The 14,130-nt window shown below is 43.7% G+C and overlaps 1 protein-coding gene across 1 annotated transcript; it reads left to right on the top strand.

The window, feature by feature from the left end:
• Positions 1-8,837: 8,837 nt before the first annotated feature.
• On the top strand, positions 8,838-13,028 carry Gpr101 (G protein-coupled receptor 101). The gene is made up of 2 exons (XM_032890040.1): positions 8,838-8,991; positions 10,720-13,028. Exon 2 carries the CDS (start codon positions 10,793-10,795, stop codon positions 12,311-12,313), a length of 1,521 nt encoding a protein of 506 aa, XP_032745931.1. The 5' UTR covers positions 8,838-8,991; positions 10,720-10,792; the 3' UTR covers positions 12,314-13,028.
• Positions 13,029-14,130: the final 1,102 nt, after the last annotated feature.

Below are 14,130 nucleotides of genomic sequence, written 5' to 3'. Positions count from 1 at the left end.
TGCCCATAGGTGTCTGGGTTCATTTCTGGGTCTTCAATTCTGTTCCATTGGTCTATCTGTCTGTCTCTGTACCAATACCATGCAGTTTTTATCACTATTGCTCTGCAATACTGCTTGAGTTCAGGGATAGTGGTTCCCCCTGAAGTCCTTTTATTGTTGAGGATAGTTTTAGCTATCCTGGTTTTTTTGTTATTCCAGATGAATTTGCAAATTGTTCTGTCTAATTCTTTGAAGAATTGGATTGGTATTTTGATGGGGATTGCATTGAATCTGTAGACCGCTTTTGGTAAAATGGCCATTTTTACTATATTAATCCTGCCAATCCATGAGCATGGGAGATCTTTCCACCTTCTGAGGTCTTCTTAAATTTCTTTCTTTAGAGGCTTGAAGTTCTTATTGTACAGATCATTTACTTGCTTGGTTAAAGTCACACCGAGGTATTTTATATTATGTGGGACTATTATTCATAATAGTCGTTATAATAGTCATAATAGGGTGTCGTTTCCCTAATTTCTTTCTCGGCTTGTTTCTCTTTTGTGTAGAGGAAGGCTACTGATTTATTTGAGTTAATTTTATATCCAGCCACTTTGCTGAAGGTGTTTATCAGTTTTAGTAGTTCTCTGGTGGAACTTTTGGGATCACTTAAATATACTATCATATCATCTGCAAATAGTGATATTTTGACTTCTTCTTTTCCAATCTGTATCCCCTTGATCTACTTTCGTTGTCTGATTGCTCTGGCTAGAACTTCAAGAACGATATTGAATAAGTAGGGAGATTGGGCAGCCTTGTCTAGTCCCTGAGTTTAGTGGGATTGCTTCAAGTTTCTCTCCATTTAGTTTAATGTTAGCAACTGGTTTGCTGTATATGGCTTTTACTATGTTTAGGTATGGGCCTTGAATTCATATTCTTTCCAGGACTTTTATCATGAAGGGGTGTTGAATTTTGTCAAATGCTTTCTCAGCATCTAATGAGATGATCATGTGGTTTTGTTCTTTCAGTTTGTTTACATAATGGATCACGTTGATGGTTTTCCGTATATTAAACCATCCCTGCATGCCTGGGATGAAGCCTACTTGATCATGGTGGATGATTGTTTTGATGTGCTCTTGGATTCGGTTTGCCAGAATTTTATTGAGTATTTTTGTGTCAATATTCAGTCTGAAGTTCTCTTTCTTTGTTGGGTCTTTGTGTGGTTTAGGTATAAGAGTAATTGTGGCTTCATAGAAGGAATTCGGTAGTGCTCCATCTGTTTCAATTTTGTGAAATAGTTTGGATAGTATTGGTATGAGGTCTTCTATGAAGGTCTGATAGAATTCTGCACTAAACCCGTCTGGACCTGGGCTCTTTTTGGTTGGGAGACCTTTAATGACTGCTTCTACTTCGATAGGAGTTATGGGGTTGTTTAACTGGTTTATCTGTTCCTGATTTAACATTGGTACCTGGTATCTGTGTAGGAAATTGTCCATTTCCTGCAGATTTTCAAGTTTTGTTGAATATAGGCTTTTGTAGTAGGATCTGATGAATTTTGAATTTCCTCTGAATCTGTAGTTATGTCTCCCTTTTCATTTCTGATTTTGTTAATTTGGACACACTCTCTGTGTCCTCTCGTTAGTCTGGCTAAGGGTTTATCTATCTTGTTGATTTTCTCAAAGAACCAACTTTTGGTTCTGTTGATTCTTTCTATGTTCCTTTTTGTTTCTACTTGGTTGATTTCATCTCTGAGTTTGATTATTTCCTGCCTTCTACTCCTCCTGGGTGTATTTGATTCTTTTTGTTCCAGAGCTTTTAGGTGTGCTGTCAAGCTGCTGACATATGCTCTTTCCTGTTTCTTTCTGCAGGCACTCAGAGCTATGAGTTTTCCTCTTAGCACAGCTTTCATTGTGTCCCATAAGTTTGGGTATGTTGTACCTTCATTTTCATTAAATTCTAAAAAGTTTTTAATTTCTTTCTTTATTTCTTCCTTGACCAGGTTATCGTTGAGTAGAGCATTGTTCAACTTCCACGATATATGTATGCGTTCTTCCTTATTGTTATTGAAGACCAGCTTTAGGCCGTGGTGGTCTGATAGGATGCACGGGATTATTTCTATCTTTCTGTACCTGTTGAGGCCTGTTTTTTGACCAATTATATGGTCAATTTTGGAGAAAGTACCATGAGGAGCTGAGAAGAAGGTATATCCTTTTGCTTTAGGGTAGAATGTTCTATGGATATCTGTTAAGTCCATTTGGCTCATGACTTCTCTTAGTCTGTCTACGTCTCTGTTTAATTTCTCTTTCCATGACCTGTCCATTGATGAGAGTGGGGTGTTGAAATCTACTACTGTTATTGTGTGAGGTGCAATGTGTGTTTTGAGCTTTAGTAAGATTTCTTTTACGTATGTAGGTGCCCTTGTATTTGGGGCATAGATATTTAGGATTGAGAGTTCATCTTGGTGAAATTTTACTTTGGTGAATATGAAGTGTCCTTCCTTATTTTTTTTTTGATGACTTTTAGTTGAAAATCGATTTTATTCGATATTAGAATGGCTACTCCAGCTTGCTTCTTCAGACCATTTGCTTGGAAAGTTGTTTTCCAGCCTTTTACTCTGAGGTAGTGTCTGTCTTTGTCTCTGTTTCACCAGGTAGGTCACTTGGAGCAGAAAAGTTGGTCTTACCTGTGGTCCTGAGGCTCAAGTTTGCTAGTGGGGTGTTGCTTATTAGCTCTCCATGAGGGCAGCAACCAGGAGGACCTGCGCCAACCTTTCTGAGAGCCCCCGTGCACCAGGGTCCCAGATGGCATTTGGTGTTTTCCTCTAGAGTCAGAAATGTGAGCAGAGTGTAGTCTCTTCTGGCTTCCCAGGCCTGTCTGCCTCTCTGAAGGTTTAGCTCTCCCTCCCACGGGATTTGGGTGCAGAGAACTGTTAATCTGGTCCTTCAGTTTCCGGTGGTGTCTTGGGCGCTGGGGACCTGCAGCTCCAGTGTCCCTATCTAACGTATCCCAGAGGCCGTATACAGTTTCAGGATATTTTCTAATTCCATCCACTTGCCTAAAAATTAATGAAGTCATTGTTTTTTAATAGCTGAGTAGTACTCCATTGTGTAAATGTACCACATTTTCTGTATCCATTCTTCTGCTGGGATCTTTCCAGCTTCTGGCTATTATAAATAAGGCTGCTATGAACATAGTGGAGCATGTGTCATTGCTGTATGTTGGAGCATCTTTTGGGTATATGCCCAGGAGTGGTATAGCTGGGTCCTCAGGCAGTATTATGTCCAATTTACTGAGCAGCCTCAAGACTGTTTTCCAGAGTGGTTGTACAAACTTGCAATCCCATCAACAATGAATAAGTGTTCCTCTTTCTCCACATCCTTGCCAGCATCTGCTGTCACCTGAGTTTTTGATCTTAGCCATTCTAACTGGTATGAGCTGGAATCTGGTGGCCTACATGTAGAACAAAGCAAATTGATCCATGCTTATCACCCTGTACAAAGCTTAAGTCCAATGGATCAAGGACCTCCACATCAAACCAGATATACTCAACCTAATAGCAGAAAAAGTCGGGAAGCATCTCGAACACATGGGCACTGGAGAAATTTTCCTGAACAAAACACCAATAGCTTATGCTCTAAGATCAAGAATCAACAAATGGGACCTCATATAATTGCAAAGCTTCTGTAAGGAAAAGGATGCTGTCATTAGGACAAAATGGCAAACAACAGATTGGGAAAAGATCTTTACCAATCCTACATCCCATAGCGGGCTAATATCCAATATGTACAAATAACTCTGTAAGTTAGACTCCAGATAGTTTAATAGTTTGACCCTATTAAAAATGGGGTACAGAGCCAAACAAAGAAATCTCAGCTGAGGAATAGTAAATGGCTGAGAAGTACCTAAAGAAATGTTCACCATCCTTAGTTATTAGGGAAATGCAAATCAAAACAACCCTGAGATTCCACCTCACACCAATCAGAATGGCTAATATCAAAAACTCAGGTGACAGTGGATGCTGGCAAGGATGTAGTTGGAGCCTTCCAATGCTTATTTAAGCTTTCTTATGTTGGAGCAGACAAACTCCACTAAGGCTCACTGGGCTCTATCATTGAGGCAATCTTTTTTTTTTTTCCTGAGCACTCAGCCTGATGCCTTGAATAGTGTGGGGTCATTTTCTGACTGACAATTGAAAGACTAAGCAACTCCTAGACTTATGAGAGCTCTAGAAATCCCTTTTCTTCTTTCTGAGTGCTTCTTGCTCTGACCTTGTACAGTTTCTTCATGTGAATGTGATCAAAATGCAGCCAACGGCATGTGAGGAACTTACCACAGACATTCCAGAGCTTTTCTTTTGGGGCCACTCATACCACCTGAGTTCTATTTAAAATGTCTCTTCAGTTTAGGGATATGTAGGTTCAGTCTGGGCTTCATGGGCACTCTCTCTAGGTCCCACACTAGAACAACTGGAGAACTCACCCCTCCTTTAAGGATTATTGTCTTGTATGGAATTTTTTCCAAACGTCTAAGGGTCATTATTCATGTGCTTGGCACATTTTTTAAAAGTTGCATGAGGTAAAGGAGCTAAATCCAGCCCCTGTTATTCTTCAATGGCTAGACACAGAGTGTATCTCTACATCGAAACATATCTGGGTTAGACTAGGTTTTACACTCATAGTAATACCAGATAACTAGTAAGAAGTCTGAGTTATAAACTGGTCAGAATATTTTTTTAGTATATGTGTTTATTTATTCACTTTACAAGGCGATATCAGCCCCCTTCTCCCCAGTACTCCCTTATGTAGATCCTTCCCTCTTTCATCCCTCCCTTCTCAGAATCCCCATCCCTACCCATCTCCTCTCAGGTTTCATTCGATGTATTATAGAACAGAGATCAAGAAAGGTGGTGCCTTCCCAAAGTCACATTGTAAGCTGGCCACAGAAATCAAGCCTTCACTCGCATTGTGATTTTCTACTCTGTTCCTCTTATAACCCAGTTTATGTGGATAGATTTTAGCTTTGAAATCCAAACTTCATGCTTCCCTGGGCTACAGAATGGACAATTATTAACTCCCACCTAGATGCTATTTCATTTTGATTGAATTTTGCAGACACAACTCCTAGGGGTTGTCTGAAAGTAAATACTACCAGAATACCTCAAAGCATTGAAAAATTAAAACATTTGCATGGCAGTCACTCCAGGACAAAACTATATATTTCCTCCATTGATTTATTGTGAACTTCCTATGTAGGAAGGCATGTGATTTAGAATTTAGATTGCTTTCCTTAAAAGAAAGTCAACTTTTTTTGTAGTGGTATTTGTACTCCCACAAGACCAATGACTCCTAGTCCCTTTTCACCTGAACTCAAATATTTTGGTCTTGCCTAAGTCTTAATAAACCCTGCTGTCTTTACCCTTCCTTAAAGTAGCCTAGGAAACGCTGATTTCAACCAGAATTGGTTTTAACAATTAGCTTCAATACTTAACTGGATTATTTTGAATAATATAGACCTAAACTCTCTGTAAGGGCAGTTATGGCTCTATAGCACATTAGCATTATAATTAATTAGTCATCTCATATTTTAGCCCCTTTCAAACAATGAACAATTTGCAGCTTTTTTTTTCTCTTTTGAGATTTATTTTGTGTATGTTTTGCCTGCATGTGGGCATGCAGCACCCACAGAATCCAGAAGAAGGCATCATATCCCCCTTGGAACTGGAGTTACAGAAGGATATAAGTTGTGATATGAGTATTGGGAATCGAACTCGGGGTCCCTGGAACAGCTGTCAGTGGTCTTAGTCACTGCTCAATCTCTCCAGCCTCTTTTTTTCCTTAATGGTGTACAAGATATTGTCCCCCCTAAAACTACAGTACTAATCCCCCAAAGCAGAATGTCTTCAATGGTTAAATACAGTAAAGTAAGCATAGGGCCTGATAAACATTCCAAGACCTCTTGGTAATTATGTCATCCAGTCGTCGTCATCATCAGCAGCAGCAACAACAACAGCAGCAGCAGCAGCAGCAGCAGCAGCAATGATAAGAAACAATACCTGACCAGGATACAGGCCTCCCAACTTCTTTCTTCACTGTTAGTAGATAAACTGGAACTCCGAATCTGACAAGTTGGAGGCTACCATGCTGCTGACCAATATTACAGCTTTTTACTTTACTTAGGCTCTAGGACTTTCTCTTATTAGTAGAATTTTGCCATCTCCTCTAACTGTCTAAATACCATCTTCTCAGTGTCCCCTTTGCTACTATGGAAGTAGTTCTGTTGTTTCAAAGACTTTCTAGTTGAAGGTTTTCTTAAGTCATTAAAAAATAAGAACGACCAGGGCTTAAAGTCACATCTGCCTTCCTAGGCACTCTTCCAGTGTCCTATGTTGAGGAGTTGATATCCAGATGTCTTTGAAATTCAAAGGCATCAAGTCTGTTCAGGTATGAAGTGGAAAGTCATCTGAGAATGAAGCAGTGGACTACACATCTCCCTGTACACAAAAGTGGCTTACTCTCCCCAGCTTTTTCTTGGTTTATTAGTATATGATGAATTACAATGCTTTACCACACACACACACACACACACACACACACACACACACACCACACACACACACACACACACACACACACACACACACACACACACACACACACACCACACACACACACACACACACACACACACACACACACACACACACACACTCCATCCCAATCAAACAGCTCTCACTGTCCTCATGACTATAGCTGTGGACTCCATGAACTGGTCCTGGAACGCCAACCTTTGACATGTATGCACAGGTTATCTGAGGGTCCTCTGCTGACTTCTGGCAGTCTCAGGAGAATCCCCAGGAACAAGGAAGAAGGAGCAGGAAAGAACGGTGTTTGTCTCTGGCCATTTGGAGCAAGCAGCTTGACTGTTTCCTAAGCAATTGTAAAATAATCGAGTCTGAATCAAATGATGCTTAACGGTGTGTGCTGCCCAGGTCTCTACACTCCGGTCAGTGTGAAGCTACGATTAATAATAGTGGGGGATTGTTAGAGAAACTGTCTCCAGGAAAAACGAGCAGCTTTTTTACCATTCAACCTTGGGAAGATAAAATCAGGCCTAGCAGAAAAAGACAAATGATCTAAGAGAAAAAGCAGGACTTAAAATCCAAAGAGCATCCTGGGACATGATGCACCCGCCTCATCTCCGTGTCCCAGAGGCAAGTAGTAGGAAGAAGAGAGAATGTTTTTGTTCTGCAAATCAACTATCTCAGAATCCTGTGGTCATCCTGTAACATCCTAATATTTCTTGCCTCTTGTTCCTCTCAAGTGCTAATTTCTCCTTTCCTGGAGACTCTTCTGTGTGCCCTGTTAAGCTCTTCTTGTGTTTCCTATGGCAGCATCTCTTCTACCATTTCTCCATCCAATGTCCCATCTGCCTCGACCCAAGCAGTGCTTCTGGGAGAGCATGAAGAAGCAGAAACCTCACCACACTGCCTTGCATGTGAATAAAAGAGAAATCAATGAACACAAATGGCTTAACACATGTCAGTATTCAGCTTGAGTGAAAAGAACATAATGGGTTATTTGGTTTCAGTATAATTGTGTATACTTTAAATTGCTCATAATAGAACAGATCTCCAACAGTTCTCTGTCACGTTAAAGCCCAAAGTCCTCAGATTTGCCTTCCAAGTCTCCCAAGGCTGTCTGTAAAATGCCATGCCACACAGCCTTTCTTCTGTATTTCCCAACCTTGGCATGCAGCCCTATCTCTGACCATGCACTTCTATGTAACAGAGCATCTGTCTCCTTTGCTGCCTACAAGAAATTTCCTCCTCTCTTAGAAGCAGCCAAGTGAAAACACTCCCTGATCCATCAAAAAGACACCTTCCCGGATGCTCCCTTATCCTAAGAAGGTTCCTCCTCTGGCCTGCTACTACATATATGCTCAACAAGTTTTCAAAAGAGCAGAATGTTTTAGTTCATCAAATAACTGTGATATCTACTTGAACTCGGGCAAATAAAATAGTCTTGGCTTCTGCTTCTGTCTCTAGGAAGTAGAAGAGCAGTATTTGTCTCACAAGGTGGGGGTACCCTTCTGTTCTGCTGCATCTGAAAACAGAGGAAGATGTTATTGGGTGAAGGAGAGAGGAAAAAGGGAAGAGGAAGGGAAGAGGGAAGCAGAAAAAGAAGGACAAAGAAGGGGGGAGGCAACGAGGGAAGACGGGAGAGGGAGAAAGGGAAAGAGACAGAGACAGAAACAGACGCAGAGAGACTGGCAAACAGGCTTTAAACAGATAGTGTGGATAAATTACCCAGCTTGTCTAACTAAGATGGCATGTGGTATGGTCCTGAAGCCTACAGGTAAGACACTGTTGTTTATAGGAGCTAGTGAAAAATCAAAGCCGTGGTGATTCCTCTCTGAGAATCTAAGACAGCCCATGTTTGGGGGAAGGTCTTCAGAGATCAAGAGTAGAATCTCTCAACCTCTCTTTATAAATACTCTGAAAGTCAGTGGCAGTGACTCTGCCCAAAATCCAGGGGCTAGGAGCTAAAGGCTAGAAGCTAGGGTTTGCATGAAAATCGCCCTGGTGACAACTCCAGTCTGTGAGCATCAGAGTGCCTGCAGTTGGATGCAGGGTGACAGAATCTGTGTGGGTCCATCGCGAGTCATCCTCCCTCCCTCCTTCCCGCTCCACCGCCGCTGCCACCAGCTTAGCTCCTCTGGGTTCGGGCCTCGTGCGTCACCAGCGCGGGCGGGGACAGAGGGGAGGGGGGGCGCCTCAAGGTGAGGGCACCGCGATGCCTTAAGAAGCCGCGCGCCCCCGCCACAGCTCAGAGCTTGTGCGCTGTACGCTGGCTGGACGTGCGGGCATAGGCTCAGTGCCCCGCTCCCGCCGCGACCGCTGCTCCTTCCACTCGGTGCGAGCTCGCAGCCGCCTGTGCCCCGAAAGGTGGCCAGACAGCGCGGCGAGCCCCGAGGGATCGGTCCCCAGCTCCTGCTGCGCGAAGCCTCCTGCAGCAACAGGTAAGCTGCGGGCTTCCGCTCTGGTTTTAGCGAGTCCTATATCCCAAACGGTCCCCTACCCCAAGTGCCAGAGCACCCCTTTGCCAAGTCTAGAGGTTACTAAGGTGGCACGCGCCGGTCGGTCAGCTAGGGCTCTCAGGTTGCCCTTGAATATCCTGGGCACTTTCTCTAATGTATCCTCTCTTCCTACCTAATTTTCTTGTTTCCTTTCCTACAATCTCTCTTCTCAACCTCTTTTCTTATTCTGTTTAGCTCTTTCTCCATCTTTCCATGCCCCGTTTCCTACTGTCCCCCTACTCTCTCCCATTCTCCCTCCCCCCCTCCCACTCTTAAGATTTTATCTGTTCCTTCTTGGTTCTCCTTCTAAACCAATCTCTCACTTTTCTTTATGTCTCCCATTTCTCTTCTTTTTCTCTCTACCTCTTGGGGTATCTCACTCTCGCCCTCTCAGACCCCTGCTCCTGTCCTTGCTCACACCTGGCTCTTTCCCTATTTTCATTCTTCCCAGCTCGCTCCCCTCACCTCCAGTCCTCCGGGTGACACTGATAGCCCGCTGGAGAATATAGTAAATTTTGGAGAATATAGTGAATTTTGGAGAATATAGTGAATTTTGGACATGGGGCAGGGTAATAGGTATCCACCTTGCATGCTTCAACCACCATTGCGCTATTGAAAAACTGCTTTTTATCTGATAAAGCCCTTGAGGCCAAGACAGCAACTGGTTTCCATGGCAAGATAAAGTCAGCAGAGAAAGGTACAAGGAGATAAAGATCCAGCTGGGGGGAAACTAAGGTGGTGGTGGGCTCTCAGAGAAGGCTGCTGAGAGACAGTGATGTGTGTCCCTTAAAAGAGGTAGAGAAAGAGTTTGGCAGTGGTACTGGGGTGCTGAGAATGAGAGACAGAGATGAACTAGAATTTATACCTAGAAATACCTGAGGGTTAGAGACCAGGAGAGGAAAAGGTGAGGCAAGAAGCAGAATTTAGGTACTGAGAACACCAGTACAGGAAGACAGGAAGGGATACAGAGAAGCATAGAGAAAGAGTAGTCACACAGGTGTTGGTGTGAGACCCAAGAAAAAAAAAGAGCGTACACAGCAATAGGGTAAGTTCACTAGTGAAAAAATACACAGAGATTGAGAGACAGTGAGAGACAGAGAACTGAGAAAGGGAGAGGATGGACGGGGGAAGAGCAGGGGGGAGGGGGCAAGAGGGAGAGAGAGAATTATAAGACAGACAATGCCACTACCAGACATAGACTGACTATGCCCATGCCAGTGGGGAACTGAAAAACAGACTAGAGTGTGAAGGATGAGACAATGCCCATAGAAACAGGGGCATATATTCTGTACAGAGGAAAAGTGCCCCAGTATAACATTGGAGAGAGAATTCTAGATGCATAGGCAGACAGATACACAGTACGAGTGCATGTGTCAGTGAGACAGATGTGTCAGCCAGATAGAAGAAAACCCAAGAGACATTGAAGGGGACATGCTAAGGGAGTGCTCACTGCTAACAGAAAGGACAATTAAGACAAAGAGCATTAACACAGAAGAGACCCCAGCAGTGAGACCCCAAGCGTTAGGAAAAGAGCCAGAGAAGCTGCTCTGATCGGGGTTAGGACTGCACAGGGATTGAAGAAAGGGGTCCTGCAGAAATGCTGCTGGTCTCAGAGGCTTGTCTCTGCAAGGCACTAAGAATGCCTACATGTTTTTCTCATCCTCAATATAGATAGTGTGCAGCATCGCTGCCCACTAGGGCAGACATTGAGCTGGATCTTCTCTCCTGCCTGTGTGACATCACCATGCCATCCAGCTGCACCAACAGTACTCAAGAAACAACAGCAGCCAATGTACCTGCCCTCTCCAAGATGCTGTTAGCATCGCCACGGCATCATCCGCTCCCAGTTTTTCTCGTCATCCTTGGTGTAGCTTTTGTGGGTAACGTAGTGCTGGGTTATGTATTGCACCGTAAGCCACACTTGCTGCAGGTGACCAACCGGTTCATATTTAACCTGCTTGTCACTGACCTGCTGCAGGTTGCTCTCGTGGCCCCCTGGGTGGTGTCCACTGCCATTCCTTTCTTCTGGCCCCTCAACATCCACTTCTGCACTGCCCTGGTTAGCCTCACCCACTTATTTGCCTTTGCCAGTGTCAATACCATTGTGGTGGTGTCGATAGATCGTTACCTGTCCATCATCCACCCTCTTTCCTACCCATCCAAGATGACCAACCGACGTAGTTACATTCTCCTCTATGGCACCTGGATTGCAGCCTTCCTGCAGAGCACACCTCCACTCTATGGCTGGGGCCACGCCACTTTTGACGACCGTAATGCCTTCTGTTCCATGATCTGGGGTGCCAGTCCTGCCTATACCGTTGTCAGTGTGGTATCCTTCCTCGTTATTCCACTGGGTGTTATGATTGCCTGCTATTCAGTGGTGTTTGGTGCAGCCAGGAGGCAGCAAGCTCTCCTGTATAAGGCCAAGAGCCACCGCTTGGAGGTCAGAGTCAAGGACTCTGTGGTGCATGAGAATGAACAGGGAGCAAAGAGGGATGAATTCCAGGACGAGAATGAGTTTGAGGACCAAGATGAAGGTGGTCAGGAAACCACCAGCATGTTGGATGACGGTGCCATGGTAGCCGAGAACAGCAGCATGAAGACCGGAGCAGGAAGCCTGGATTTCTGTGCAAGTATCCTGGCGGCCATGGGCAGTGAAGAGGTCAGTAATGGGAGCATGGAGGGGCTGGAACTGAGCACTGAAATCCAGGCTAGCAGCGCAAAGGCAAACACCGACCGCAGAGATGTCAATCAGTGCAACATTGACGTGGGCGAAGATGACATAGAGTACGGCATGGATGAAATCCATTTCAACGAGGATGATGTCGAGGCAATGCGTATTCCAGAGAGCCGTCCACCCAGTCGTCGAAACAGCACCAGCAACCCACCTTTGCCTCCATGCTATGAGTGCAAAGCTGCTAGAGTGATCTTCATCATCATTTTCTCCTATGTGCTGTCTCTGGGGCCCTACTGCTTCCTGGCAGTGCTGGCTGTGTGGGTGGATATCGATTCCCAGGTACCCCAGTGGGTGATCACCATAATAATCTGGCTTTTTTTCCTGCAGTGCTGTGTCCACCCATATGTCTATGGCTATATGCACAAGAGCATCAAGAAGGAAATCAAGGCGGTACTGAAGAAGTTAACCTGTAAGAAAAGCGCCTCTGTAGAAGATAGCCACCCTGAGCTTCGCGAAACTGAAGCTGGCACAGAGGGAGGTACTGAAGGCAAGGCTATCCCCTCTCATGATTCGGCTACTTCACCTTAAAGTTAGCACTAAGGCAAACTTTAATTGTACACAAAAACAGAAACCAAGAGCAGCTTTCTATTCAGCGCACCGCCCACAATCTCATTAGTGCCAGTGCTTACCATTTCAGGCAAAGGTGTTGCACACGCATCCTTTCCCACCACATGGCAGATAAATAGAAGGAAGAAGTAGGGACTTGGATCTTTCCTGAAAAGCATGGACTTAGGATCCCCACCAAATATATAGACAGATATACACATATTAGGCTCTAGATTTCCCAAAGCAAGGGCTATCTGCTTTGGAACTGTTCGTGGTATTTTGCCTGTCTCCCCAGAGCTATCACATGTCTGCTTTAGCTCTGACAAAAGGAAGTGCAATGCTTATGGACATAAGGACTGCTTGGCCTTCAGGTCAGGAACTCATGGGTCGGGGCTACATATTGTGTTCAGCTGAAAGAAAAGAAATTGAGCAAATCACGTATGGAGCCCAAAAAGCAGAGCTAGGTGGATGGATCACCATAGGAGCAGATTTCTGTACCAGAGAGTCCCATGGTATGGTGAAAAGACTATAATACAAGCTGCAACAAAGGTGGATTGTACAGTTAGACCATAAAGAAAGCTTCTAGGTCTTCAAAGGGGATCCAGAAAAGGGCAAACCTGAAATGAGGAGCTAGGTCAAAGGAAGAAATGGAGAAATAAGTCATATTCACAAAGCTAAACAACGTGTGTGTTTCTTTCTCTCTCTCTCTCCTCTCCTGCACCCTCCCTCCCCTACTAAATGGGGCAGGGACTAACCACTGTGCAAGTGGCAAAAGGACGATTGACACAAATGTTTTCTGTCTCCCTTTTGAATAACAGCAGGAAAGAAATCTGGCCACTATTTTTCTCTTTCCCTTCTGTGACTGAGTTGAGATGCTCATAAGAATTCTCTAGACCTCTGACAGCCACTGTGTTTTACTTTCTTTTATTTCAAACTGATCTTTTGAGTAAACAGTATTTTCAGGTCTCAAGAAGAAACGAAGAAAGAAGAAAGACAAAAAGAAAGAAATTCAAGTATGAACGGCCAAGGTTCTAGAAAACTCACACTGCCAATAAATTTTATATCCATAGGAAGTCTCTTTTATCTCTGTACCCTAATAAACATAAAGTAGGTTCTCCATATGAGGATAGATATGTTCCTTCCTACATGCATATATGTCTTTTCAACCGGTGGCTCCCTCTAAAGCTTGTAAGTTCTCTGTACAAATGCAGAGGAGAATATGTGTCAGAAATGACGTTTTATCTCTTCCTCCTCACAGATTCCAGCATGAGCTGCTTCAAGGGAGGAAAGGTAAACGGTTGTGAACTGTGAGGGTGTGGGATTACCATGTGCAGAATGCAGTAGAGTTGATACAACCAAATAATGTTGAAATGGCCTGTCAGATTAGTCTGTCCACGAGAAGTTTATTGAATTCAACTTCACTAATTTGGAACTTGTGAAAACCTCAGACAAGGCATCATATCTAAAGTTAACCCTCACACTTCCATTCATTTTTCCATTACAATTTAAATAGAAAAATTAGTAGTTAAAGGGACTTCAGAGGTGGCAATGCTTGCCATAGCAATAGAAATTCTCACATCCTTACATAGAAAACAAGACTTCAAATGTGTTTCCAACATTTTTCTTGAACGTCTTATTTTATTTTGAAAGCTCAATAGCCCCAGCAAAGTGTAACAAAGAAAATTGTTTCTCAAAATCCAAAATCCAAATGGAACCAGAACCTGTATGAGTGTGGTAAGTCCATTTGACAACACATACAACATCTTCCAGGGAACAAAAAAGGGATTAAAGGAACAATT

Source organism: Rattus rattus, chromosome X, assembly GCF_011064425.1.
Source record: "Rattus rattus isolate New Zealand chromosome X, Rrattus_CSIRO_v1, whole genome shotgun sequence".
Taxonomy (NCBI): domain Eukaryota; kingdom Metazoa; phylum Chordata; class Mammalia; order Rodentia; family Muridae; genus Rattus; species Rattus rattus.
This window is presented reverse-complemented; position numbering and strand designations above follow the sequence as displayed.

Excerpts from the sequence above, each read along its gene's own strand:
- Gpr101 (XM_032890040.1), top strand. The coding sequence starts at position 10,793 with ATGCCATCCAGCTGCACCAACAGTACTCAAGAAACAACAGCAGCCAAT.